Raw genomic sequence first — 27,622 nt, 5'->3', positions numbered from 1 at the left:
AGTCCAGAGCAGTCCAGTCCTAGGGCAGTCTAGTCCAGTCCAGACCAGTCCAGTCCAGAGCAGTCCAGTCCTAGGGCAGTCTAGTCCAGAGCAGTCCAGTCCAGAGCAGTCCAGTCCAGAGCAGTCCAGTCCAGAGCAGTCCAGTCCAGAGCAGTCCAGTCCAGTCCAGAGCAGTCCAGTCCAGAGCAGTCCAGTCCAGTCCAGAGCAGACTAGTCTAGTCCAGGGCACTGAGGGTCTGGCTGGCTGTATAGTCAGGAGGGAGGAGGGCGGTCAGTCTGAGCAAGGCACTATGGGACAGAGCCCTGGCTACGAGCGCCGGTCCAGCTGCTACACTTTCACATCCAGCCAGCTGGTGGCAGTGAACACCACAGATCACAATGATAACAAGCATTCATTTAATCATCATGTCCATAATCTTGAAGAGCTGAAAAAAATATTGATTCACAAAGGGTCAGTTGTTTGTTTGTTGACAACTTGCTGCCCCCCCCCAAAAAAAATGTTTTTTTGCTAGGATGACGAGAGAACTTCAACTTCAGGTCAGACAGGTCAGACAGGTAGCTTCTTTCCACCCTCAAACACACCCGCACAACTCATGCCTCCCTGAGAAGTTACAATCTCCAATACTTGTTTCTGTTTATTATGGCACACAGGATTGTCCAGCTCTCTCACAGTCCTTTAACCAACGGAGGCATGCAAGCGTCCACACAGACCGCACCGGTGGCGTTGATATAATAACATATTTTCACAGTAGAAAAATAATACATACAACATAAATGCAAACTGACAACAGAGAAAAAGAAAAAAAAACACTTCTGGAAGATACATAAAATGTAATAAAATAAAAAATAAAAAATGTTTAGCCTCAAATCTGAAAGCTGTCCCATATTTTACTGACTTGAGCAGACAAGGAACTCAGGAGAGATACATCTCCACCCACCAAAAACCAACCACTGAGGAGATCATCTATTCTGTCCAGGATGAACAGCGTGACCAAGACATAGCCGAGTTATAGAAGACTTTGGCTGTATGTATGTGATCAAAGAGATGTGCATTCATGATTTGGACGACTGGGTCTTGATGCAGAATTTCACCAAAAAAAAAAAAAAAAAGCTCAAATGAATCAAGTCTTCACTAGAACAATGTATGTAGATAAGTAGAGCAACTATCAGATAGCTAAGTGGGTTTCATTTCAAAAGGACATCAAACCAGACCTGATGCTTGGGGATTCTGCGCTTCTATGCAAATAAAGGGAGCAGGAACCTAACCTTTTGTGCATGATAATCACCAGTCAAATAGGTTGTAGCCATAACACCACATTCTGGCCCGATTTACACCTTCCGATAACAGCTAACATTACTACTTAAATCAGAGTTTGTGGCAATGTTTAAAAACCCTTTGAGGTTGTGCTTTACACTACACTGGGGATTGATCTACTTGGTTGTAAAGATGACTGACTCAACATGGGAGTGAAAACTTGCCTTTTGAGTTGGACCTCGTGGGATTCTATATTGTGATTGGAATCTTGTCACGGTATGATGCTGTCACAGCAGTGGTCACGGGTGGGCAGTGTCCCGGTCCTCTGATTGGGCTGCAGAGATAACGACTGATATACGGAGAGAGATGCTGTAGTGATTCCTCCAAAACGCCTGAGGTAGACTGTGGTCAAACACACAGACCAGACAACTACCAACTCATTCTGACATTTATAGCTCTACTGTTAACAAAATAATCTGTTTTTTTTTAACCTGACTTTCAACATTTAAAAAAACGTTTGACTAAAAAGCTAACCGGGTTTTTTTTTTGTACAATGACAACGATCATAATAAAATAAATAAAATATGAATTATCTATAATTTCTTAAAGATATGGTGATTTGGTCATATGTAGAGATAAACACCCACCATTTAACTATCTGGACTGGTCATATGTAGAGACAGACTCCCACCAAAAGATTGGAAGAGATATATATATTTTTTAACATCTTGAATTGTCGAGAATCAAAATGCTGGTTTTAACAGTTTCAATTTGGAACGTCATTAGTAATCTGTGGACTTGCCATTCAAACCTTTACAACAGACCAACATCTTTCCCACAAAGCCCTCCCACTAGCCCGAAGTTCCCCATGGAACCAGATAGAACTTTAAGTAGCAACGGTCACATCTTTTCCAACATCTCTAAACACCTCGTCATCTCTAAACACCTCGTCATCTCTAAACACCTCGTCATCTCTAAACACCTCGTCATCTCTAAACACCTCGTCATCTCTAAACACCTCGTCATCTCTAAACACCTCGTCATCTCTAAACACCTCGTCATCTCTAAACACCTCGTCATCTCTAAACACCTCGTCATCTCTAAACACCTCGTCATCTCTAAACACCTCGTCATCTCTAAACACCTCGTCATCTCTAAACACCTCGTCATCTCTAAACACCTCGTCATCTCTAAACACCTCGTCATCTCTAAACACCTCGTCATCTCTAAACACCTCGTCATCTCTAAACACCTCGTCATCTCTAAACACCTCGTCATCTCTAAACACCTCGTCATCTCTAAACACCTCGTCATCTCTAAACACAACTTGGTATTTACACGTATGGATTTACCTCCCATCTAAGAGTCATATTTCTCTCCATCTGTCTAATACCCACACACCCACACCCACACCCACACACGGGGATTCATCTACTTGGTTGTAAAGATGACTGACTCAACATGGGAGTGAAAACTTGCCGTTTGAGTTGGACCTGGTGGGATTCTATATTGTGATCGGAATCTTGTCACGGTATGATGCTGTGTGTGTGTGTGTGTGTGTGTGTGTGTGTGTGTGTGTGTGTGTGTGTGTGTGTGTGTGTGTGTGTGTGTGTGTGTGTGTCAAACAAACAGTAACCAGCCTGTACAAATGTACATCCATCTCTCTGGTCTGTGGTTGGTAGAGAAGGCACTGGGTGGAGTCTGACGAGGTAACGGTTCCACCATCTCAGACACAGGCAGACGGGTTAACAGAGATAACTGGGCGATGATGAATGGGCGGGTTTGGTTTAATAACATCAGGCCCATTACACTGAGCTCTAACCACCAGGTTCAAAGTGCTGAGTGGATGAATGCAGACCAGATTGACTTGCCCTTAGCTCCAGTGTGTTTTTCTGTCCCTTATCGATGCTTCTGATAACAGACAATGAGTATCGCTGCCTTAGGCTAGAGGGAGGGATAACTGTGTGTAAACCACTAATGATCGGGTTATTTGTGCTTCTCAATTGAAATGCTATGTAGACACTTCTCAATCAACCTCTGTCGTTAACACCAATGTGTGGTTTCCATCAGATAGAATGTATGTCTATGTCATTGTGTGTGTGGACTTTTAATTATTATTATAAGACTTAGTCTTGTGCTGGGAAAAGCTGACAGGAATGTTGTCTGTTTGGAACATCGCAATATGACTGACTGTACCCAGACAGAAGTTAACAACTTCATGACCCATCTTTAGATATTGGAGTGAAAGGTCACAAAATGGAAACTGTGGTGTGATGTCCTCTAAAGAGGCAGGTAAAGGGATTGAGTTCAATATCTCTTACACCTAGGGTGGGAGGGAGGAAGGATTGTGAATAAACGGGCACACGGCGAGGCCTAATAGAACGCCACGGACCACATCGTCGATAGCGGAATGTCGGGGGGGGGGGGGGGTACAGCATTTCCTGACTCAAACACTACGTGTGATAGAGGGGATGTAATAGGATTAATAGTCACAGCCCCCCTCACCACCACCACCACCACCCCAGCTTCGCTCCACTAACCCCAACACATACACCGTTAAACTGCTCTTCTCTCTCTCTGCCGCCTGCTGTAGTCTCGGAATGCAATAGGAACTTTCCAGAACGTTCCGATCAAAAGCACTCAACCACAGTAACACGGAAAATCCCAACAGTAGCCTGATTGTGACCTCCTTCCTGTGTCAGCGAGCAGTACAGCCAATAGGCTGTCAGAACTTTCTGTTGTTATGTGTGTGTGTGTGTGTGGGGGGGGGGGGGGGGTGATGGTAGGGTCAGAACAAACCTAGACGTAAGAGTAACACAGGGCTTGTGAAAGAGTAGAGATGATGCCAGGTAGCCACTCACGGGGCGGCAGGTAGCCTTGTGGTTAGAGCGTTGGACTAGTAACCGAAACGTTGCAAGATCGAATCCCCGAGCTGACAAGGTGAAAATCTGTCGTTCTGCCCCTGAACAAGGCATTTAAACCCACTGTTCCTAGACCGTCATTGTAAATAAGAATTTGTTCTTAACTGACTTACCTAGTTACATAAAGGTAAAATACAACAACTAAGTACTGCAGCGGATCCCTCTCTCTCAATAACTGATGCTACGGGCCCTTGTCATACATCCACCTGCTTCTGCCCCAATCTCCAGTCAGCTCAGGCTGGTTATAGAACAAATAGATGAGTCTCCTCTGACCTACAACCCTACAAACGCCCCTACCAATAGAAGACGACAAATGAAGCACAATCGTCACAGGACAAGACGAGCGGTCTGTCCAAGAAAGCAGACATCACATCTCCCACTGATAATACCAACCAATCAATAGATAGATGGTTAATGATCAACCATAGTTAAGAGAAATTAACATAGTCACATCAATGTTCAACAACAGATAACATGACGTCTAGAACATAAATACAACAGACAGGAAACCAAGGAGTTTCAGTTGGAGCAGATTTACCACCCAAACTCTTCCACTGACCGAAGAACAGCATTTGAAAGATGCCATGATTTTTCTAAAATGGTGGGCTGCCCTTTGATGCCGAGGAGAACTGGGTTCTCCTGAGGGTTGGACAGAGAAGTATGTGACGGTCTAAGACACAGAGCATCTATTAGTGTCATTTCCAGGGTTAGAAACATTAAGAATAAAATAAGAAAAATAATATCTTACAGGAAAGCCTCAGATGAAAACATTAAACATCAACTATTTACAAGAACATAAATATTGTATATATTATATATAAAATATTGATATTAAAAACAAAACAATATTCCATATATACTATATACAAAACCAGTCAAAAGTTTGAACACACCTACTCATTTCAGAGTTAAAAAAAAACAACCTATTTTCTAAATTGTAGAATAATAGTGAAGATATCAAAACTATTAAATAACACATATGGAATACCGTAGTAACCAAACATTTCTGTTAATCAAAATATATGTTATATTTGACATTGTCCAAAGTAGCCACCCTTTGCCTTGATGACAACTCGGCACACTCTTGGCATTCTCTCAACCAGCTTCATGAGGTAGTCACCTGGAATGCATTTCAATTAATAAGTGTGACTTGTTAAAAGTTAATTTGTGGAATTTCTATCCTTCTTAATGCGTTTGAGCCAATCAGTTGTGTTGTGATAAGGTAGGAGTGGTATACAGAAGATGGCCCTATTTGGTAACAGAACAACTCAAATAAGCAAAGAGAAACAATAGTCCATCATTATAAGACATGAAGGTCAGTCAAAAAGGAACATTTCAAGAACTTTTAAAGTTTCTTCAAGTGGGGTCGCAAAAACCATCAAGCGCTACGATGAAACTGGCTCTCATGAGGACCGCCATGGGAAAGGAAGACCCAGAGTTACCTCTGCTGCAGAGGATAAGTTCATTAGAGTTACCAGCCTCAGATTGCAGCCCAAATAAATGCTACAGAGTTCAAGTAAGAGACACATCTCAACATCAACTGTTCAGAGGAGACTGTGTGAATCAGGCCTTCATGGTCAAATTGCTGCAAAGAAAGCACTACTATAGGACACCAATAAGAAGAAGAGACTTGCTTGGGCCAATAAACATGAGCAATGGACATTAGACTGGTGGAAATCTGTCCTTTGGTCTGATGAGGTCAAATTTGAGATTTTTGGTTCCAACCACCTTGTCTTTGTGAGACACAGAGTAGGTGAACAGATGATCTCTGCATGTGTGGTTCCCACCGTGAAGCATGGAGGTGGTGGTGTGATGGTGCTTTGCTGGTGACACTGTCAGTGATTTGTTTACAATTCAAGGTACACTAAACCAGCATGGCTACCACAGCATCCTGCATCGATACGCCATCCCATCTGGTTTGCACTTAGTGGGACTATCATTTGTTTTTCAACAGGACAATGACCTCAAACACACCTCATGCTGTGTAAGGGCTACTTGACCAAGCAGGAGAGTGATGGAGTGCTGCATCAGATGACCTGGCCTTCACAATCATCCGACCTCAACCCAATTAAGATGGTTTGGGATGAGTTGGACCGCAGAGTGAAGAAAAAGCAGCCAACAACTGCTCAGCATATGTGGGAACACTTTCAAGATTGTTGGAAAAGCATTCCTCATGAAACTGGTTGAGAGAATGACAATAGTGTGCAAAGCTGTCATCAAGGCAAAGGGTGGCTACTTTGAAGAATCTCAAATATAAAATATATTTTGAAATGTTTAACACTTTTTTGGTTACTACATGATTCCATGTGTGTTATTTCATAGTTTTGATGTCTTCACTATTATTCTACAATGTAGAAAATAGTAAATATAAAGAAAATCCCCGGAATGAGTAGGTGTCCCCAAACATTTGACTGGTACTGTATATTCTATATATATATATATATTCTATACCCACTAAAATAAATCAAAGCAGCAGCTATTGGTCAGTCGGAGGAACTGTTTTGTCCAACTTTAACTGTTTAAATATCCTTCAGCCATAACGAGGACACAGAAATAAAACAAAGAGATGAGACAAAAAAAAGCGAATAAATTACAACTATTCACCAAACACCACAATAATCTGTGAAGTTTAGTATTCTGCAGAAAAAAAAGAAAATAAATGTTCCTCTACAAATAGACATTTGTTCTAGGAGAGAGTCTATGCCGTCCCACAATTCCAAACTGTTTAGTCATTGTTCAAAGGAAAATAACACAAGCATTGATACACTTCTCTTTGTTTATAAGCCACATATAAAAAGGCCACTATCTGAAAACATTTTCACTTGAAAATGAAACAGGAGAATGGAGGAGAGATGGGACAGCCTGGGGAGGAGGAGAGATGGGACAGCCTGGGGAGGAGGAGAGATGGGACAGCATGGGGAGGAGGAGAGATGGGACAGCTTGGGGAGGAGGAGAGATGGGACAGCCTGGGGAGGAGGAGAGATGGGACAGCCTGGGGAGGAGGAGAGATGGGACAGCCTGGGGAGGAGGAGAGATGGGACAGCCTGGGGAGGAGGAGAGATGGGACAGCCTGGGGAGGAGGAGAGATGGGACAGCCTGGGGAGGAGGAGAGATGGGACAGCCTGGGGAGGAGGAGAGATGGGACAGCCTGGGGAGGAGGAGAGATGGGACAGCCTGGGGAGGAGGAGAGATGGGACAGCCTGGGGAGGAGGAGAGATGGGACAGCCTGGGGAGGAGGAGAGATGGGACAGCCTGGGGAGAGAGAGGGAGAGAGGAAGAGGGGGAGAGAGAGGGGGAGAGAGAGGGGGAGAGAGAGGGGGAGAGAGAGGGGGAGAGAGAGGGGGAGAGAGAGGGGAGAGAGAGGGGGAGAGAGAGGGGGAGAGGAAGAGGGGGAGAGGAAGAGGGGGAGAGGAAGGGGGGAGAGGAAGAGGGGGGGGGAGGGGGGGGGGGAGAGGAAGAGGGGAGGGAGAGAAAGGGGGAGGGAGAGAGAGAGAGAGAGGTCTGGAGCAGCCTTATGGTTCTTTAAGCTGTGTGTTCACAGTTTTTTTTTTCTCCCAGCGACCAGTCCTGGAAACTTGGCAATTGTGAAAAACAAAATAAAGAGAGTAGAAAGTTGTAGTAGATGATTCTGGATAAATGCGAAAATGTCTCAACATATACCAAAACGTTTGCATCCTGTGCTGCCATGCTTGGCAGCTGTGAGGAAGAAATGAAAAAAGAAAAAGTCCTGAGATCTGTTTTTTTGTTGTGTTTTTTTGAAGGGCTTCTGAAAGAGTAATAAAATAAAAAATAAAAAAATTAGAAAACGACAGAATCAAAGGAGCTGAAAAGAAGAGAAAATGTTAGGAAGGGCTGGATCTGGGCAACGATAAGATTCGTCCGTTTTTCTTGCCACCGTTCATGTGCGTGTAGGGCACGTGTTCCTCGTAGTTGCCCCTCAGGCCTTGACTAGGTCCCTCATCTCTGGACAGACTGTCTCTGTCCTCTCTCTGGGAGTAGGACGACGGGTCCAGCGGGATGCTCTCCATGTTCTCCAGGTCCAAGTCAAACTCCTCCGTCTCCGGGAGCTTGTTCTCCTCGCTGTAGAAGAAGGACACCTCCTGGAAACTGGGGTGAAGGTCCTCCTTTAACATCTCGATGATTTCCTGGAAGGTGGGACGCATCTTGGGGTTGTACTGCCAGCACATAGACATCAGGTTGTGGCTGAGGGAGGAGCAGAGGGAGAAAGATGGAGGAGAGGGAGAAAGATGGAGGAGAGGGAGAAAGATGGAGGAGAGGGAGAAAGATGAATGAACGAGAGGTGCACAAGCAGCTCACCTCTGTTAGTCCCCATTGAAACACAACTAGCCCTGGAATATTGTATGCATGTAGTAGTTGGTAACTCAAACTGTTAACCAATTCAAAATAATATACACAGTGTACTTTGTATGCTTGGTAGTGGATATCAACGTAAAAGACAACAGATCCCACGATGCACTAAAAGTCTAGTGTTTGAGACACTTACATCCTCTGTTCACAGTTCTCTGGTCTGTCCAGGTATCCTCCGTCCATGACGAACTTGAGGACCTGCTCATTGGACAGGCCCTGGTACGGCTGCTCTGCCAGGGTACTGACCTCCCACAACACCACGCCAAACGACCTGGGGTCAGACAGACAGACATGACCGGATAGATATTATCTCAAGACAAAAAAATACAATAAAAATAAAACAGGATGTGAATAAGGAAATAAAAGACTAGTGGTCTCAAATTCAACTCTGGACCTTGAAACCAGTTCATCTGCTTCATTTGAATTGTTTACGGGTCTGATTTAGAGCTGGGACATTTGGTGGGTACAATTCATCATCAGGTAGAACAGCAAACCAGCAGTAGTCTTGATCTCGCAGGCTGTAGCTAGGGTTAGATTTGAATCCCCCCCCCCTGGACTAGTGTAACAGAATAAAACAATGCTGACAGAGTTACTGTAGCCACAAAGGGGGCTGTAACAGGGGGGGGGGGGGTTCTTGCTCATCCAGAGATTGAATAGAGTGGCTGAAACAGGTGGAGTGGACAGGCCTTTATGACATCAGCGAGGGCCCGGGTGTATCATCATCCTCACCAGCAGTCTGAATGTGCGGTGAACACTCCGTCCTTGAGCGACTCAGGAGCCATCCACCTGACAGGAAGTAGACCCTTCCCTCCCTTGCGGTAGTAGTCCGTCTCGTAGATATCTCTGGTCATACCAAAGTCTGGAGAAACACAGTCGTTTATATATATATAAATATCAACCACAGGCACACACACAAGTCGCTTTGCTACTATACAGCATTCTACCACTCCTGAATTATTAACCCAAGTCTCATACACCAGGCATGATGGACTTGTTGAAACTGTACCATCACAGAGAGAATCACATGTTTGGTACAGTCTTAATGTACTGTACCATCACAGAGAGAATCACATGTTTGGTACCATCACAGAGAGAATCACATGTTTGGTACAGTCTTAATGTACTGTACCATCACAGAGAGAATCACATGTTTGGTACCATCACAGAGAGAATCACATGTTCGGTACCATCACAGAGAGAATCACATGTTGGGTACCATCACAGAGAGAATCACATGTTGGGTACCATCACAGAGAGAATCACATGTTGGGTACCATCACAGAGAGAATCACATGTTGGGTACCATCACAGAGAGAATCACATGTTCGGTACCATCACAGAGAGAATCACATGTTGGGTACCATCACAGAGAGAATCACATGTTCGGTACCATCACAGAGAGAATCACATGTTCGGTACCATCACAGAGAGAATCACATGTTTGGTACCATCACAGAGAGAATCACATGTTGGGTACCATCACAGAGAGAATCACATGTTCGGTACCATCACAGAGAGAATCACATGTTTGGTACCATCACAGAGAGAATCACATGTTTGGTACAGTCTTAATGTACTCTACCATCACAGAGAGAATCACATGTTGGGTACAATCACAGAGAGAATCACATGTTCGGTACCATCACAGAGAGAATCACATGTTCGGTACCATCACAGAGAGAATCACATGTTCGGTACCATCACAGAGAGAATCACATGTTTGGTACCATCACAGAGAGAATCACATGTTTGGTACAGTCTTAATGTACTGTACCATCACAGAGAGAATCACATGTTTGGTACAGTCTTAATGTACTGTACCATCACAGAGAGAATCACATGTTTGGTACAGTCTTAATGTACTGTACCATCACAGAGAGAATCACATGTTTGGTACCATCACAGAGAGAATCACATGTTTGGTACAGTCTTAATGTACTGTACCTCCGATCTTGACGGTGTTGTCCTCAGCCACCATGCAGTTCCTGGCAGCCAGATCTCTGTGGACAAACTTCTTAGCGTTGAGGTAGGCCATGCCGTCTGCTATCTCTCCAGACATCTGAATCATCTCCTTCAGAGTGGGAGGGGGCTTCCCTGTGGGGTTACTCTCGGAGTCTGGACGGAGCGCCCGCAAGAAGCTCTTCAGATCCCCGTGGGTCATCAGCTCCATCACCACCAGAGTCGGCTGGCCCTTAGACACCACACCCAGCAGACGCACCTACAGACAGGGAGAACAGGGAGTTGGTCACTACACTACAGACAGAGAGATTTAGTCACTACACTACAGACAGGGAGATTTAGTCACTACACTACAGACAGGGAGATTTAGTCACTACACTACAGACAGGGAGATTTAGTCACTACACTACAGACAGGGAGATTTAGTCACTACACTACAGACAGGGAGATTTAGTCACTACACTACAGACAGGGAGATTTAGTCACTACACTACAGACAGGGAGATTTAGTCACTACACTACAGACAGGGAGATTTAGTCACTACACTACAGACAGAGAGAACAGGGAGAGTTGGTCACTACACTACAGACAGAGAGAACAGGGAGAGTTGGTCACTACACTACAGACAAAGAGAACAGGGAGAGTTGGTCACTACACTACAGACAGAGAGAACAGGGAGAATTGGTCACTACACTACAGACAGAGAGAACAGGGAGAGTTGGTCACTACACTACAGACAGAGAGATTTAGTCACTACGCTACAGAGAACAGGGAGAGTTAAGAACATTCAAATGTATATATATACACATTTCTCTACATAATAACTTGAGAAAATCTACTCAATTTAAAGATGGACTCCACAATAGGGGAAACATCACCAACGTCCGCCCCTGTCATTGTTTTATTGACCAAGCGGAGGTGAGGAGCGTCGTGTCATGTGCAGTACATATTCTGACAGTAATATATTATATAATAGTTAATAATGAAAGTGGATGAAAAGGTTTCTTACCACGTGGTGGCAGCTGAAGGCCTTCATGACGGAGGCTTCGTTGAGGAACTCTATCCTCTCTCTCAGACTGGCCGACTCGTTGACCGTCTTCACTGCCACACGCGTGTCCGGCTCTCCCTTCACGATGTCCTTGGCGACGCCCTCGTAGACCATGCCAAACGACCCCTGACCCAGCTCCTTGAGGATATTGATCTGTTCCCTCGCCACCTCCCAGTCATCCGGTATGTATACTACACCACACAAAGGGAACAAAGTTCTCCTATTAGTTCACTACCTAATGTACTTCATACCTAATGTACTTGATGCCTAATGTACTTGATGCCTAATGTACTTGATGCCTAATGTACTTGATGCCTAATGTACTTGATGCCTAATGTACTTGATGCCTAATGTACTTGATGCCTAATGTACTTGATGCCCAATGTACTTGATGCCCAATGTACTTGATGCCTAATGTACTTGATGCCCAATGTACTTGATGCCTAATGTACTTGATGCCCAATGTACTTGATGCCCAATGTACTTGATGCCCAATGTACTTGATGCCCAATGTACTTGATGCCCAATGTACTTGATGCCCAATGTACTTGATGCCTAATGTACTTGATGCCTAATGTACTTGATGCCTAATGTACTTGATGCCTAATGTACTTGATGCCTAATGTACTTGATGCCTAATGTACTTGATGCCTAATGTACTTGATGCCTAATGTACTTGATGCCTAATGTACTTGATGCCTAATGTACTTGATGCCTAATGTACTTGATGCCTAATGTACTTGATGCCTAATGTACTTGATGCCTAATGTACTTGATGCCTAATGTACTTGATGCCTAATGTACTTGATGCCTAATGTACTTGATGCCTAATGTACTTGATGCCTAATGTACTTGATGCCTAATGTACTTGATGCCTAATGTACTTGATGCCTAATGTACTTGATGCCTAATGTACTTGATGCCTAATGTACTTGATGCCTAATGTACTTGATGCCTAATTGATGCCTAATGTATGCCTAATTGATGCCTAATGTACTTGATGCCTAATGTACTTGATGCCTAATGTACTTGATGCCTAATGTACTTGATGCCTAATGTACTTGATGCCTAATGTACTTGATGCCTAATGTACTTGATGCCTAATGTACTTGATACCTAATGTACTTGATACCTAATGTACTTGATACCTAATGTACTTGATGCCTAATGTACTTGATGCCTAATGTACTTGATGCCTAATGTACTTGATGCCTAATGTACTTGATACATAATGTACTTGATACATAATGTACTTGATACCTAATGTACTTGATACCTAATGTACTTGATGCCTAATGTACTTGATACCTAATGTACTTGATACATAATGTACTTGATACCTAATGTACTTGATGCCTAATATACTTGATGCCTAATGTACTTGATGCCTAATGTACTTGATACATAATGTACTTGATACATAATGTACTTGATACCTAATGTACTTGATACCTAATGTACTTGATACCTAATGTACTTGATACATAATGTACTTGATACTTAATACTTAATGTATTACACTGTGTTTGTTTGTTTTATAGCACATACACCACCTCACAGGAAAACAAAACCCGCTGGAACGGTTTGAGGTTCGTGGTTGTCCTTACCGTCGCTAGCGCTCAGGTACTCCGGGTTGGACGAGGCGATCAAAGGTCCAGTGGGTCCCTCAATTTGTCTGACACACACAGTCGAAATTAGAGTCAAAGATATCCTTGCATATTTGTTTATTTTGTCTTGCCAAGCCATCGTTGTAAATAATTACCTGCCTGGTAAAAATAAAAAGGCTAAAATAAATAAAATGATACCAAAAAACAAAAATCTAAATAAATCAAGTCTTACTTTTTCTTATAGACCATGAAGACTCCGCCTCCCACGAAGAGCAGCAGGATGAAGCAGATGACTGGGCCAATGATAATGTTCAGTGAAACAATGTCCTCTGCAACAAACACAGCAGCCATTGGTCAGTCACGGTCATGGCAACATGATCTGTTCAAATGTGTCCAGAGTATGCTGCGCTCCCCCAGAGCCTGTTGTTTTGTGTGTGTGTGTGTGGGGGGGGGGGGGGGGGGAATGATGTTCTTTTATTGTCATGTTTTTCTGACACGTGTGAAAAAAATAAAAAAGTGCAATAAATATATCGCAAAATAAATATATATAATTTCAGACAAAGTAAGTACATTGGCCCAGGCGGGCAGGACTTACTGTCGGGCATGAAGAAATAGGTGGGTTTTGTCCAGGAGCCATTTCCTGCCAGCGAGGTGGCGCGGATCTTCACAGTGTAGTTCCCAGGATGCACCACACGAAGCCTGCAGCCTCCAATCTGGGCGTAGGTCTTCCTGGACACGCAGTGATGCAGCTCCTGGAACACAGATGAATACTCGGTTATAGAGTGGTTATAGCAAGGTAATTCCACTAAATCACAGTGTTGTATAAAGGGTGTGACAGAGTATCAGGGTTTATAATAGACGAGGCATCGCTGGCCGGAACAACAAAGTCTGTGAATCAAAGCTTTCAACCTAGCATACTAACACTCAATCTTGTCAATATATTATCTTACATACAACAACAAAATAAGAAGCATATGTGATTACCTTTCACAATTAAATATTTGTCCAGATTTCTTTAAGCCACTGATTGTGTCAGTAAAAAGTGCAAAGCATTGTCATTGCAGAGGAATCAAAGCTCTTAATTCCTTGGTTACTGAGACATCTATTTGTTTACACGAGGGGAAGGGGGGGGGGTGCAGTTCCTGTTTCAATCGCCATGGTAACAGATCTACTACAGGCTCCCTGGGTAAGACAGTGCAGTAGTGAATACCAATGAGTGATGAGTCCACACATTCACCACAGCAAAACACACACACACACACACACACACACACACACACACTACAGGGGGTGACAATCAGAACTATAGACAAATCATAGATTTTCTTTCATAATTGCTGTGGCTGTTTTTCAGCATAATGCACAATACCATGATTATGAGCCCTGACAATATGGTTGAAAAACAACTAGCCAGTATCAAATTCAGACTGTAGCAACCAGGTATGCACCTAATAAACTAATCCTGGCCCAAATAATAGTCCCCCAAATAACCCCAGTCACTGCCCAGTCACCAGTCCTAGCCAAACACCTACAAATGACTACTCCGTAAACTCAAGTCAACAAACATCCAAAACAAGAAAGAGCAAGGGGGAAATGGATTGATAGAAACAGTTATTTGATTCTAGTACTAGTCCTGACCTCAGGGTCACCTATCCTCCTGTAGTTGATTTTAGTATTGGTCCTGACCTCAGGGTCACCTATCCTCCTGTAGCTGAGACTAGTATTGGTCCTGACCTCAGGGTCACCTATCCTCCTGTAGTTGATTTTAGTATTGGTCCTGACCTCAGGGTCACCTATCTATCCTCCTGTAGTTGATTCTAGTATTGGTCCTGACCTCAGGGTCACCTATCCTCCTGTAGTTGATTCTAGTATTGGTCCTGACCTCAGGGTCACCTATCCTCCTGTAGTTGATTCTAGTATTGGTCCTGACCTCTATCCTCCTGTATTTGATTTTAGTATTGGTCCTGACCTCTATCCTCCTGTATTTGATTCTAGTATTGGTCCTGACCTCTATCCTCCTGTATTTGATTCTAGTATTGGTACTGACCTCAGGGTCTACTATCCTCCTGTATTTGATTCTAGTATTGGTACTGACCTCAGGGTCTCCTATCCTCCTGTAGTTGATTCTAGTATTGGTACTGACCTCAGGGTCACCTATCCTCCTGTATTTGATTCTAGTATTGGTACTGACCTCAGGGTCTCCTATCCTCCTGTAGTTGATTCTAGTATTGGTCCTGACCTCTATCCTCCTGTATTTGATTCTAGTATTGGTACTGACCTCAGGGTCTCCTATCCTCCTGTATTTGATTCTAGTATTGGTACTGACCTCAGGGTCACCTATCCTCCTGTATTTGATTCTAGTATTGGTACTGACCTCAGGGTCACCTATCCTCCTGTATTTGATTCTAGTATTGGTACTGACCTCAGGGTCTCCTATCCTCCTGTATTTGATTCTAGTATTGGTACTGACCTCAGGGTCTCCTATCCTCCTGTAGTTGATTCTAGTATTGGTACTGACCTCAGGGTCACCTATCCTCCTGTATTTGATTCTAGTATTGGTACTGACCTCAGGGTCACCTATCCTCCTGTAGTTGATTCTAGTATTGGTACTGACCTCAGGGTCACCTATCCTCCTGTATTTGATTCTAGTATTGGTACTGACCTCAGGGTCACCTATCCTCCTGTAGTTGATTCTAGTATTGGTACTGACCTCAGGGTCTCCTATCCTCCTGTAGTTGATTCTAGTATTGGTACTGACCTCAGGGTCTCCTATCCTCCTGTAGTTGATTCTAGTATTGGTACTGACCTCAGGGTCTCCTATCCTCCTGTAGTTGATTCTAGTATTGGTACTGACCTCAGGGTCACCTATCCTCCTGTATTTGATTCTAGTATTGGTACTGACCTCAGGGTCTCCTATCCTCCTGTATTTGATTCTAGTATTGGTACTGACCTCAGGGTCTCCTATCCTCCTGTAGTTGATTCTAGTATTGGTACTGACCTCAGGGTCTCCTATCCTCCTGTATTTGATTCTAGTATTGGTACTGACCTCAGGGTCACCTATCCTCCTGTATTTGATTCTAGTATTGGTACTGACCTCAGGGTCTCCTATCCTCCTGTATTTGATTCTAGTATTGGTACTGACCTCAGGGTCTCCTATCCTCCTGTATTTGATTCTAGTATTGGTACTGACCTTAGGGTCTCCTATCCTCCTGTAGTTGATTCTAGTATTGGTACTGACCTCAGGGTCTCCTATCCTCCTGTATTTGATTCTAGTATTGGTACTGACCTCAGGGTCTCCTATCCTCCTGTAGTTGATTCTAGAATTGGTACTGACCTCAGGGTCTCCTATCCTCCTGTATTTGATTCTAGTATTGGTACTGACCTCAGGGTCTCCTATCCTCCTGTATTTGATTCTAGTATTGGTACTGACCTCAGGGTCTCCTATCCTCCTGTAGTTGATTCTAGTATTGGTCCTGACCTCTATCCTCCTGTAGTTGATTCTAGTATTGGTACTGACCTCAGGGTCTCCTATCCTCCTGTATTTGATTCTAGTATTGGTACTGACCTCAGGGTCTCCTATCCTCCTGTAGTTGATTCTAGTATTGGTCCTGACCTCTATCCTCCTGTAGTTGATTCTAGTATTGGTACTGACCTCAGGGTCTCCTATCCTCCTGTAGTTGATTCTAGTATTGGTCCTGACCTCTATCCTCCTGTAGTTGATTCTAGTATTGGTCCTGACCTCTATCCTCCTGTAGTTGATTCTAGTATTGGTACTGACCTCAGGGTCTCCTATCCTCCTGTAGTTGATTCTAGTATTGGTCCTGACCTCTATCCTCCTGTAGTTGATTCTAGTATTGGTACTGACCTCAGGGTCTCCTATCCTCCTGTATTTGATTCTAGTATTGGTACTGACCTCAGGGTCTCCTATCCTCCTGTAGTTGATTCTAGTATTGGTCCTGACCTCTATCCTCCTGTAGTTGATTCTAGTATTGGTACTGACCTCAGGGTCTCCTATCCTCCTGTAGTTGATTCTAGTATTGGTACTGACCTCAGGGTCTCCTATCCTCCTGTATTTGATTCTAGTATTGGTACTGACCTCAGGGTCTCCTATCCTCCTGTAGTTGATTCTAGTATTGGTACTGACCTCAGGGTCTCCTATCCTCCTGTAGTTGATTCTAGTATTGGTACTGACCTCAGGGTCTCCTATCCTCCTGTAGTTGATTCTAGTATTGGTCCTGACCTCAGGGTCTCCTATCCTCCTGTATTTGATTCTAGTATTGGTCCTGACCTCAGGGTCTCCTATCCTCCTGTAGTTGATTCTAGTATTGGTACTGACCTCAGGGTCTCCTATCCTCCTGTATTTGATTCTAGTATTGGTACTGACCTCAGGGTCTCCTATCCTCCTGTAGTTGATTCTAGTATTGGTACTGACCTCTATCCTCCTGTATTTGATTCTAGTATTGGTACTGACCTCAGGGTCTCCTATCCTCCTGTAGTTGATTCTAGTATTGGTACTGACCTCAGGGTCTCCTATCCTCCTGTATTTGATTCTAGTATTGGTACTGACCTCAGGGTCTCCTATCCTCCTGTAGTTGATTCTAGTATTGGTACTGACCTCAGGGTCTCCTATCCTCCTGTATTTGATTTTAGTATTGGTACTGACCTCAGGGTCTCCTATCCTCCTGTATTTGATTCTAGTATTGGTACTGACCTCAGGGTCTCCTGTATTTGATTCTACTATTGGTACTGACCTCAGGGTCTCCTATCCTCCTGTAGTTGATTCTAGTATTGGTCCTGACCTCTATCCTCCTGTAGTTGATTCTAGTATTGGTACTGACCTCAGGGTCTCCTATCCTCCTGTAGTTGATTCTAGTATTGGTACTGACCTCAGGGTCTCCTATCCTCCTGTATTTGATTCTAGTATTGGTACTGACCTCAGGGTCTCCTATCCTCCTGTAGTTGATTCTAGTATTGGTACTGACCTCAGGGTCTCCTATCCTCCTGTATTTGATTCTAGTATTGGTACTGACCTCAGGGTCTCCTATCCTCCTGTAGTTGATTCTAGTATTGGTACTGACCTCAGGGTCTCCTATCCTCCTGTAGTTGATTCTAGTATTGGTACTGACCTCAGGGTCTCCTATCCTCCTGTAGTTGATCTCATACAGGATGATCATGCCGTTGGGGGCTTTGGGTTCCAGCCACTTGATGTGGACAGAGTCTGGGTTCTCCAACAAAATCTCATGGCTCACCTGGCCCACAATGTCATCAGCTTTCTCTGCAGGGAGAGGAGAACACAGGCAGAACCATCATTAGTGTGTGTGACTGTGTACAGCCTTACCCTCGGGCATGCTGTAGTCTGTTACTGTGTACAGCCTTACCCTCGGGCATGCTGTAGTCTGTGACTGTGTACAGCCTTACCCTCGGGCATGCTGTAGTCTGTGACTGTGTACAGCCTTACCCTCGGGCATGCTGTAGTCTGTTAGTGTGTACAGCCTTACCCTCGGGCATGCTGTAGTCTGTTAGTGTGTACAGCCTTACCCTCGGGCATGCTGTAGTCTGTTAGTGTGTACAGCCTTACCCTCGGGCATGCTGTAGTCTGTTACTGTGTACAGCCTTACCCTCGGGCATGCTGTAGTCTGTTACTGTGTACAGCCTTACCCTCGGGCATGCTGTAGTCTGTTAGTGTGTGGGACTGTGTACAGCCTTACCCTCGGGCATGCTGTAGTCTGTTACTGTGTACAGCCTTACCCTCGGGCATGCTGTAGTCTGTTAGTGTGTACAGCCTTACCCTCGGGCATGCTGTAGTCTGTTACTGTGTACAGCCTTACCCTCGGGCATGCTGTAGTCTGTTAGTGTGTGGGACTGTGTACAGCCTTACCCTCGGGCATGCTGTAGTCTGTTAGTGTGTGGGACTGTGTACAGCCTTACCCTCGGGCATGCTGTAGTCTTACTGTGTACAGCCTTACCCTCGGGCATGCTGTAGTCTGTTACTGTGTACAGCCTTACCCTCGGGCATGCTGTAGTCTGTTAGTGTGTACAGCCTTACCCTCGGGCATGCTGTAGTCTGTTACTGTGTACAGCCTTACCCTCGGGCATGCTGTAGTCTGTTAGTGTGTGGGACTGTGTACAGCCTTACCCTCGGGCATGCTGTAGTCTGTTAGTGTGTGGGACTGTGTACAGCCTTACCCTCGGGCATGCTGTAGTCTTACTGTGTACAGCCTTACCCTCGGGCATGCTGTAGTCTGTTACTGTGTACAGCCTTACCCTCGGGCATGCTGTAGTCTGTTAGTGTGTGGGACTGTGTACAGCCTTACCCTCGGGCATGCTGTAGTCTGTTACTGTGTACAGCCTTACCCTCGGGCATGCTGTAGTCTGTTAGTGTGTACAGCCTTACCCTCGGGCATGCTGTAGTCTGTTACTGTGTACAGCCTTACCCTCGGGCATGCTGTAGTCTGTTAGTGTGTGGGACTGTGTACAGCCTTACCCTCGGGCATGCTGTAGTCTTACTGTGTACAGCCTTACCCTCGGGCATGCTGTAGTCTGTTACTGTGTACAGCCTTACCCTCGGGCATGCTGTAGTCTGTTACTGTGTGGGACTGTGTACAGCCTTACCCTCGGGCATATATATATGCTGTAGTCTGTTAGTGTGTGTGACTGTGTACAGCCTTACCCTCGGGCATGCTGTAGTCTGTTAGTGTGTGTGACTGTGTACAGCCTTACCCTCGGGCATGCTGTAGTCTGTTAGTGTGTGTGACTGTACAGCCTTACCCTCGGGCATGCTGTAGTCTGTTACTGTGTACAGCCTTACCCTCGGGCATGCTGTAGTCTGTTACTGTGTACAGGCTTACCCTCGGGCATGCTGTAGTCTGTTACTGTGTGGGATTGTGTACAGCCTTACCCTCGGGCATGCTGTAGTCTGTTACTTTGTACAGCCTTACCCTCGGGCATGCTGTAGTCTGTTACTGTGTACAGCCTTACCCTCGGGCATGCTGTAGTCTGTTACTGTGTGGGACTGTGTACAGCCTTACCCTCGGGCATGCTGTAGTCTGTTACTGTGTGGGACTGTGTACAGCCTTACCCTCGGGCATGCTGTAGTCTGTTAGTGTGTGTGACTGTGTACAGCCTTACCCTCGGGCATGCTCTAGTCTGTTACTGTGTGTGACTGTGTACAGCCTTACCCTCGGGCATGCTGTAGTCTGTTACTGTGTGTGACTGTGTACAGCCTTACCCTCGGGCATGCTGTAGTCTGTTACTGTGTGGGACTGTGTACAGTACCCTCGGGCATGCTGTAGTCTGTTACTGTGTGGGACTGTGTACAGCCTTACCCTCGGGCATGCTGTAGTCTGTTACTGTGTGGGACTGTGTACAGCCTTACCCTCGGGCATGCTGTAGTCTGTTACTGTGTGGGACTGTGTACAGCCTTACCCTCGGGCATGCTGTAGTCTGTTACTGTGTGTGACTGTGTACAGCCTTACCCTCGGGCATGCTGTAGTCTGTTACTGTGTGTGACTGTGTACAGCCTTACCCTCGGGCATGCTCTAGTCTGTTACTGTGTGTGACTGTGTACAGCCTTACCCTCGGGCATGCTCTAGTCTGTTACTGTGTGTGACTGTGTACAGCCTTACCCTCCGGCATGCTGTAGTCTGTTACTGTGTGGGACTGTGTACAGCCTTACCCTCGGGCATGCTGTAGTCTGTTACTGTGTGGGACTGTGTACAGCCTTACCCTCGGGCATGCTGACTAGTCTGTTACTGTGTGTGACTGTGTACAGCCTTACCCTCGGGCATGCTGTAGTCTGTTACTGTGTGTGACTGTGTACAGCCTTACCCTCGGGCATGCTGTAGTCTGTTACTGTGTGTGACTGTGTACAGTCTGTTACTGTGTGGGACTGTGTACAGCCTTACCCTCGGGCATGCTGTAGTCTGTTACTGTGTGGGACTGTGTACAGCCTTACCCTCGGGCATGCTGTAGTCTGTTACTGTGTGGGACTGTGTACAGCCTTACCCTCGGGCATGCTGTAGTCTGTTACTGTGTGGGACTGTGTACAGCCTTACCCTCGGGCATGCTGTAGTCTGTTACTGTGTGGGACTGTGTACAGCCTTACCCTCGGGCATGCTGTAGTCTGTTAGTGTGTGTGACTGTGTACAGCCTTACCCTCGGGCATGCTCTAGTCTGTTACTGTGTGTGACTGTGTACAGCCTTACCCTCGGGCATGCTCTAGTCTGTTACTGTGTGTGACTGTGTACAGCCTTACCCTCGGGCATGCTGTAGTCTGTTACTGTGTGGGACTGTGTACAGCCTTACCCTCGGGCATGCTGTAGTCTGTTAGTGTGTGGGACTGTGTACAGCCTTACCCTCGGGCATGCTGTAGTCTGTTACTGTGTGGGACTGTGTACAGCCTTACCCTCGGGCATGCTGTAGTCTGTTACTGTGTGTGACTGTGTACAGCCTTACCCTCGGGCATGCTCTAGTCTGTTACTGTGTGTGACTGTGTACAGCCTTACCCTCGGGCATGCTCTAGTCTGTTACTGTGTGGGACTGTGTACAGCCTTACCCTCGGGCATGCTGTAGTCTGTTACTGTGTGGGACTGTGTACAGCCTTACCCTCGGGCATGCTGTAGTCTGTTAGTGTGTGGGACTGTGTACAGCCTTACCCTCGGGCATGCTGTAGTCTGTTACTGTGTGGGACTGTGTACAGCCTTACCCTCGGGCATGCTGTAGTCTGTTACTGTGTGGGACTGTGTACAGCCTTACCCTCGGGCATGCTGTAGTCTGTTACTGTGTGGGACTGTGTACAGCCTTACCCTCGGGCATGCTGTAGTCTGTTAGTGTGTGTGACTGTGTACAGCCTTACCCTCGGGCATGCTCTAGTCTGTTACTGTGTGTGACTGTGTACAGCCTTACCCTCGGGCATGCTCTAGTCTGTTACTGTGTGTGACTGTGTACAGCCTTACCCTCGGGCATGCTGTAGTCTGTTACTGTGTGGGACTGTGTACAGCCTTACCCTCGGGCATGCTGTAGTCTGTTACTGTGTGGGACTGTGTACAGCCTTACCCTCGGGCATGCTGTAGTCTGTTACTGTGTGGGACTGTGTACAGCCTTACCCTCGGGCATGCTGTAGTCTGTTACTGTGTGGGACTGTGTACAGCCTTACCCTCGGGCATGCTGTAGTCTGTTACTGTGTGTGACTGTGTACAGCCTTACCCTCGGGCATGCTGTAGTCTGTTACTGTGTGTGACTGTGTACAGCCTTACCCTCGGGCATGCTCTAGTCTGTTACTGTGTGTGACTGTGTACAGCCTTACCCTCGGGCATGCTCTAGTCTGTTACTGTGTGTGACTGTGTACAGCCTTACCCTCCGGCATGCTGTAGTCTGTTACTGTGTGGGACTGTGTACAGCCTTACCCTCGGGCATGCTGTAGTCTGTTACTGTGTGGGACTGTGTACAGCCTTACCCTCGGGCATGCTCTAGTCTGTTACTGTGTGTGACTGTGTACAGCCTTACCCTCGGGCATGCTGTAGTCTGTTACTGTGTGTGACTGTGTACAGCCTTACCCTCGGGCATGCTGTAGTCTGTTACTGTGTGGGACTGTGTACAGCCTTACCCTCGGGCATGCTGTAGTCTGTTACTGTGTGGGACTGTGTACAGCCTTACCCTCGGGCATGCTGTAGTCTGTTAGTGTGTGGGACTGTGTACAGCCTTACCCTCGGGCATGCTGTAGTCTGTTACTGTGTGGGACTGTGTACAGCCTTACCCTCGGGCATGCTGTAGTCTGTTACTGTGTGGGACTGTGTACAGCCTTACCCTCGGGCATGCTGTAGTCTGTTACTGTGTGGGACTGTGTACAGCCTTACCCTCGGGCATGCTGTAGTCTGTTAGTGTGTGTGACTGTGTACAGCCTTACCCTCGGGCATGCTCTAGTCTGTTACTGTGTGTGACTGTGTACAGCCTTACCCTCGGGCATGCTCTAGTCTGTTACTGTGTGTGACTGTGTACAGCCTTACCCTCGGGCATGCTGTAGTCTGTTACTGTGTGGGACTGTGTACAGCCTTACCCTCGGGCATGCTGTAGTCTGTTAGTGTGTGGGACTGTGTACAGCCTTACCCTCGGGCATGCTGTAGTCTGTTACTGTGTGGGACTGTGTACAGCCTTACCCTCGGGCATGCTGTAGTCTGTTACTGTGTGTGACTGTGTACAGCCTTACCCTCGGGCATGCTCTAGTCTGTTACTGTGTGTGACTGTGTACAGCCTTACCCTCGGGCATGCTCTAGTCTGTTACTGTGTGTGACTGTGTACAGCCTTACCCTCGGGCATGGTACGTGCGCTGACGTAAGTGGCCATGCTGCAGCGTTGGGAGTCCGAGGGGTGGTTACAACCATGGATCTCTATCTGGTAGCTGGTGAAGTGGCGCAGGTTGGAGATGACGGTTGACTCCTTGGCGAACACCACAAGTGTCACCTTGGAGCCCTCCGCCCCCTCGCCCCCTGGGCTGGGCGTGGTCGACGCGTTGGGCAGGGTGGGGGGAGTGGTCAGGAAGCGAGGCAGGGTGGCGTTGGCCACACCCACTGAGCGGCGCCGACGAGACGGTCTGAAGAAGAAAAGGGTGGAGAGGCCAGGGGAGATGAGGCGTGTTACACAGGAACAAAGGGCGGCAGCGTAGCCTAGTGGTTAGTGCGTTGGACCAGTAACCGGAAGGTTGCGAGTTCAAACCCCCGAGCTGACAAGGTACAAATCTGTCGTTCTGCCCCTGAACAGGCAGTTAACCCACTGTTCCCAGGGAGTCATTGAAAATAAGAATGTGTTCTTAACTGTCTTGCCTGGTTAAATAAAGGTCAAATAAAATAAATAAAAGAAAAAAAGAAGAAAAAAAGAGCGAAGACTTAAAAAAGGTCTAAGCGGAAGGAAAGTCATTGAAAACTTTCACAATAATCAAAGACCTGGTTTTGTCCTATGGGACTAACCTACCTACCATACAGACCTCTGCTGAAGATCCACGTTAGTTTCTCCAACCTAGAAAGCCCATTGTAACAACCCAACACAGCACGTAAATCAAAAGTTGTTTAACCTTTGACCTACTGTTCTCCATGCAAGGTTAGGTAAAGAGAGAAAGAGGCGTTTTGTGAGGTAGAGTCTATAGTAAGTAGTCTTGTCCTCTGGTCACAAGGTCCTTTAACTCAGCCTGACGTTTACAACACCAATCTACTGACACGGAGCGCCAAGTCTAGGTCCAAGATGCTTCTGAACAGCTTCTACCCCCCAAGCCATAAGACTCCTAAACGCCTAATCAAATGGCTACCCAGACTATTTGCATTGCCCCCCCCCCCCCCCCACACCTCTTTACACCACTGCTACTCTGTTGTTATCATCTATGCATATTCACTTTAATAACTCTACCTACATGTACATATTACCTCCACTAACCGGTGCCCCCACACATTGACTCTGTACCGGTACCCCCCTGTATATAGCCTCCACATTGACTCTGTACCGGTACCCCCTGTATATAGCCTCCACATTGACTCTGTACCGGTACCCCCCTGTATATAGCCTCCACATTGACTCTGTACCGGTACCCCCTGTATATAGCCTCCACATTGACTCTGTAGCCTCCACATTGACTCTGTACCGGTACCCCTGTATATAGCTTCTGACTCTATATAGCCTCCACATTGACTCTTCTGTATATAGCCTCCACATTGACTCTGTACTGGTACCCCTGTATATAGCCTCCACATAGACTCTGTATGGTACCCCCCTGTATATAGTCTCCACATTGACTCTGTACCGGAACCCCCCTGTATATAGTCTCATTATTATTTTACTGTTGCTCTTAAATTACTTTAATTCTAATCCATTTTTTTATATTTTTTAACTGCATTGTTGGTTAGGGGCTCGTAAGTAAGCATTTCATTGTAAGGTCTACACTGTAAGTCGCTTTGGATAAAAGCGTCTGCTAAATGGCATATATTATATTATTATTACACCTGTTGTATTCGGCGCATGTGACTAATACAATGTGATTGGACTCCTCCAGTCAGCCGGGTGGACAGGCTGCAGTTACACTCCTCACCAACAGATGGAGCCACGGAGTCTTCTGCTAGCCTAGCAGCCAGCCAGTCAACTAGGTTTGTTTAAGTTTGAGTTGACTACAGACTGAGCAGTGTTGAGAACAGAACAGGTTGAGGCTGATAAGAGGAGAAACCATATACAAAGAATATATTTCTATGGCAGCTACAGTTTAGTAGTATTGTTTGTATATAATTGTATTTTTGATTTGTGTGACTGTTCTTGTCTATCTTGTCATGTCCTGTGTTTATGTAGACCCCCAGGAAGAGTAGCTGCTTCTTCTACAAAAGCTAAATGGGGATCCTGATAAACAAACAAGTATGACCCTACTACTACGGTGAGTTGAGGGAAGTTCCAACATCCCCCCCTGGGCCCAAAATCAGCTTTTATTTTCTTATCTTCCTAATAGTTGAGGTTCACATTTTGGGATGGCAATCTGATGCTAGATCAGATCACGTTCGTAATCCGGTGCTAGATCAGATCCCGTGGTAATCCGGTGCTAGATCAGATCCCGTGGTAATCCGGTGCTAGATCAGATCCCGTGGTAATCCGGTGCTAGATCAGATCCCGTGGTAATCCGGTGCTAGATCAGATCCCGTGGTAATCCGGTGCTAGATCAGATCCCGTGATACTCTACTGTTAGATCAGATCACATTCGTAATCTGATGCTTGATCAGATCACGTGGCTCGACTGAGGCAACTTCTTCCTCAGCAGGCAGGGTGACATCAGCATAGAGTGGCTTTATCCATCTGTCACCGTGAGTCTTCAGAACGCTGGCTGCCTGGCTGAGCACACAGTTGTGATGTCACAGTGAGTCTTCAGAACCCTGGCTGCCTGGCTGAGCACACAGTTGTGATGTCACAATGAGTCTTCAGAACACTGGCTGCCTGGCTGATGTCACAGTGAGTCTTCAGAACGCTGGCTGCCTGGCTGAGCACACAGTTGTGATGTCACAGTGAGTCTTCAGAACGCTGGCTGCCTGGCTGAGCACACAGTTATGATGTCACAGTGAGCCTTCAGAACGCTGGCTGCCTGGCTGAGCCCACAGTTATGATGTCACAGTGAGCCTTCAGAATGTTGGCTGCCTGGCTGAGCACACAGTTGTGATGTCACAGTGAGTCTTCAGAATGCTGGCTGCCTGGCTGAGCACACAGTTGTGATGTCACAGTGAGTCTTCAGAACCCTGGCTGTGACAGTGTGGGGGTGATGCATTGATACAGACAGCACCACAGACAAACAGACAGGCCCCACAGACAGACACAACTCGACAGACAGTCTGCACCAATGGACAGACTGGCAGAGACTGCACCACGGACAAGGGACGGATGGAGAGACTGACGGTCAGACAGAGAGGGCCCCACAGACAGACAGCCAGCCAGCACCAGACGGACAGCACCACAGACAAACAGCACCAATGAGACAGACAGACTGACAGACACAGCACCACAGACAGACACAGCACCACAGACAGACACAGCACCACAGACACAGACACAGCACCACAGACACAGACACAGACACAGCACCACAGACACAGACACAGCACCACAGACACAGCACCACAGACACAGACCCACAGACAGCACCACAGACACAGACAGCACCACAGACACAGACAGCACCACAGACACAGACAGCACCACAGACACAGACAGCACCACAGACACAGACAGCACCACAGACACAGACAGCACCACAGACACAGACAGCACCACAGACACAGACAGCACCACAGACAGACAGACATACAGAGGGCCCCACAGACAGCACCACAGACCGACAGACAGACAGCACCACTGACAGATAGATGGACAGACTGAAAGATGGCACCACAGACAGACAGCACCACAGACAGACAGCACCAGACAGACAGCACCAGACAGACATACATACAGAGGGCCCCACAGACAGACAGAGAGCACCAGATAGACAGACATACAGGCAGCACCACAGACAGACGGACAGACGGACAGACAGAAAGACAGCATCACTGACAGACAGATAGCGCCGCCGACAGACAGACAGCACCGCCGACAGACAGACAGCACCGCTGACAGACAGACAGCACCGCTGACAGACAGACAGCACCGCTGACAGACAGACAGCACCGCAGACAGACAGACAGCACCGCTGACAGACAGACAGCACCGCCGACAGACAGACAGCACCGCCGACAGACAGACAGCACCGCCGACAGACAGACAGCACCGCCGACAGACAGACAGCACCGCCGACAGACAGACAGCACCGCCGACAGACAGACAGCACCGCCGACAGACAGACAGCACCGCCGACAGACAGACAGCACCGCCGACAGACAGACAGCACCGCAGACAGACAGCACCGCCGACAGACAGACAGCACCGCCGACAGACAGACAGCACCGCCGACAGACA

The 27,622-nt window shown here is 46.5% G+C and overlaps 1 protein-coding gene across 1 annotated transcript in view; it reads right to left on the bottom strand.

Annotated features, from left to right (window-relative positions):
• Positions 1 to 7,612: 7,612 nt before the first annotated feature.
• Positions 7,613 to 27,622, bottom strand: part of insrb (insulin receptor b) — a 213,848-nt gene continuing 193,838 nt past the window's right edge. Inside the window, exons 11-20 of the mRNA XM_046300006.1 lie at positions 23,464 to 23,747; positions 18,286 to 18,434; positions 13,755 to 13,911; positions 13,392 to 13,488; positions 13,160 to 13,227; positions 11,514 to 11,743; positions 10,489 to 10,762; positions 9,274 to 9,403; positions 8,681 to 8,815; positions 7,613 to 8,379 (exon numbers count right to left, since the gene is read on the bottom strand). Of these exons, the coding sequence (XP_046155962.1) occupies positions 8,019 to 8,379; positions 8,681 to 8,815; positions 9,274 to 9,403; positions 10,489 to 10,762; positions 11,514 to 11,743; positions 13,160 to 13,227; positions 13,392 to 13,488; positions 13,755 to 13,911; positions 18,286 to 18,434; positions 23,464 to 23,747 (1,885 nt within the window). The 3' untranslated portion in view covers positions 7,613 to 8,018. The remainder of the gene's footprint in view (positions 8,380 to 8,680; positions 8,816 to 9,273; positions 9,404 to 10,488; positions 10,763 to 11,513; positions 11,744 to 13,159; positions 13,228 to 13,391; positions 13,489 to 13,754; positions 13,912 to 18,285; positions 18,435 to 23,463; positions 23,748 to 27,622) is intronic.

The sequence above is a fragment of the Oncorhynchus gorbuscha genome, linkage group LG15 (assembly GCF_021184085.1).
Source record: "Oncorhynchus gorbuscha isolate QuinsamMale2020 ecotype Even-year linkage group LG15, OgorEven_v1.0, whole genome shotgun sequence".
Taxonomy (NCBI): Eukaryota; Metazoa; Chordata; class Actinopteri; order Salmoniformes; family Salmonidae; genus Oncorhynchus; species Oncorhynchus gorbuscha.
The sequence above is the reverse complement of the archived record's forward strand: the minus strand, read 5'-3'. Positions and strand labels throughout refer to the sequence as shown.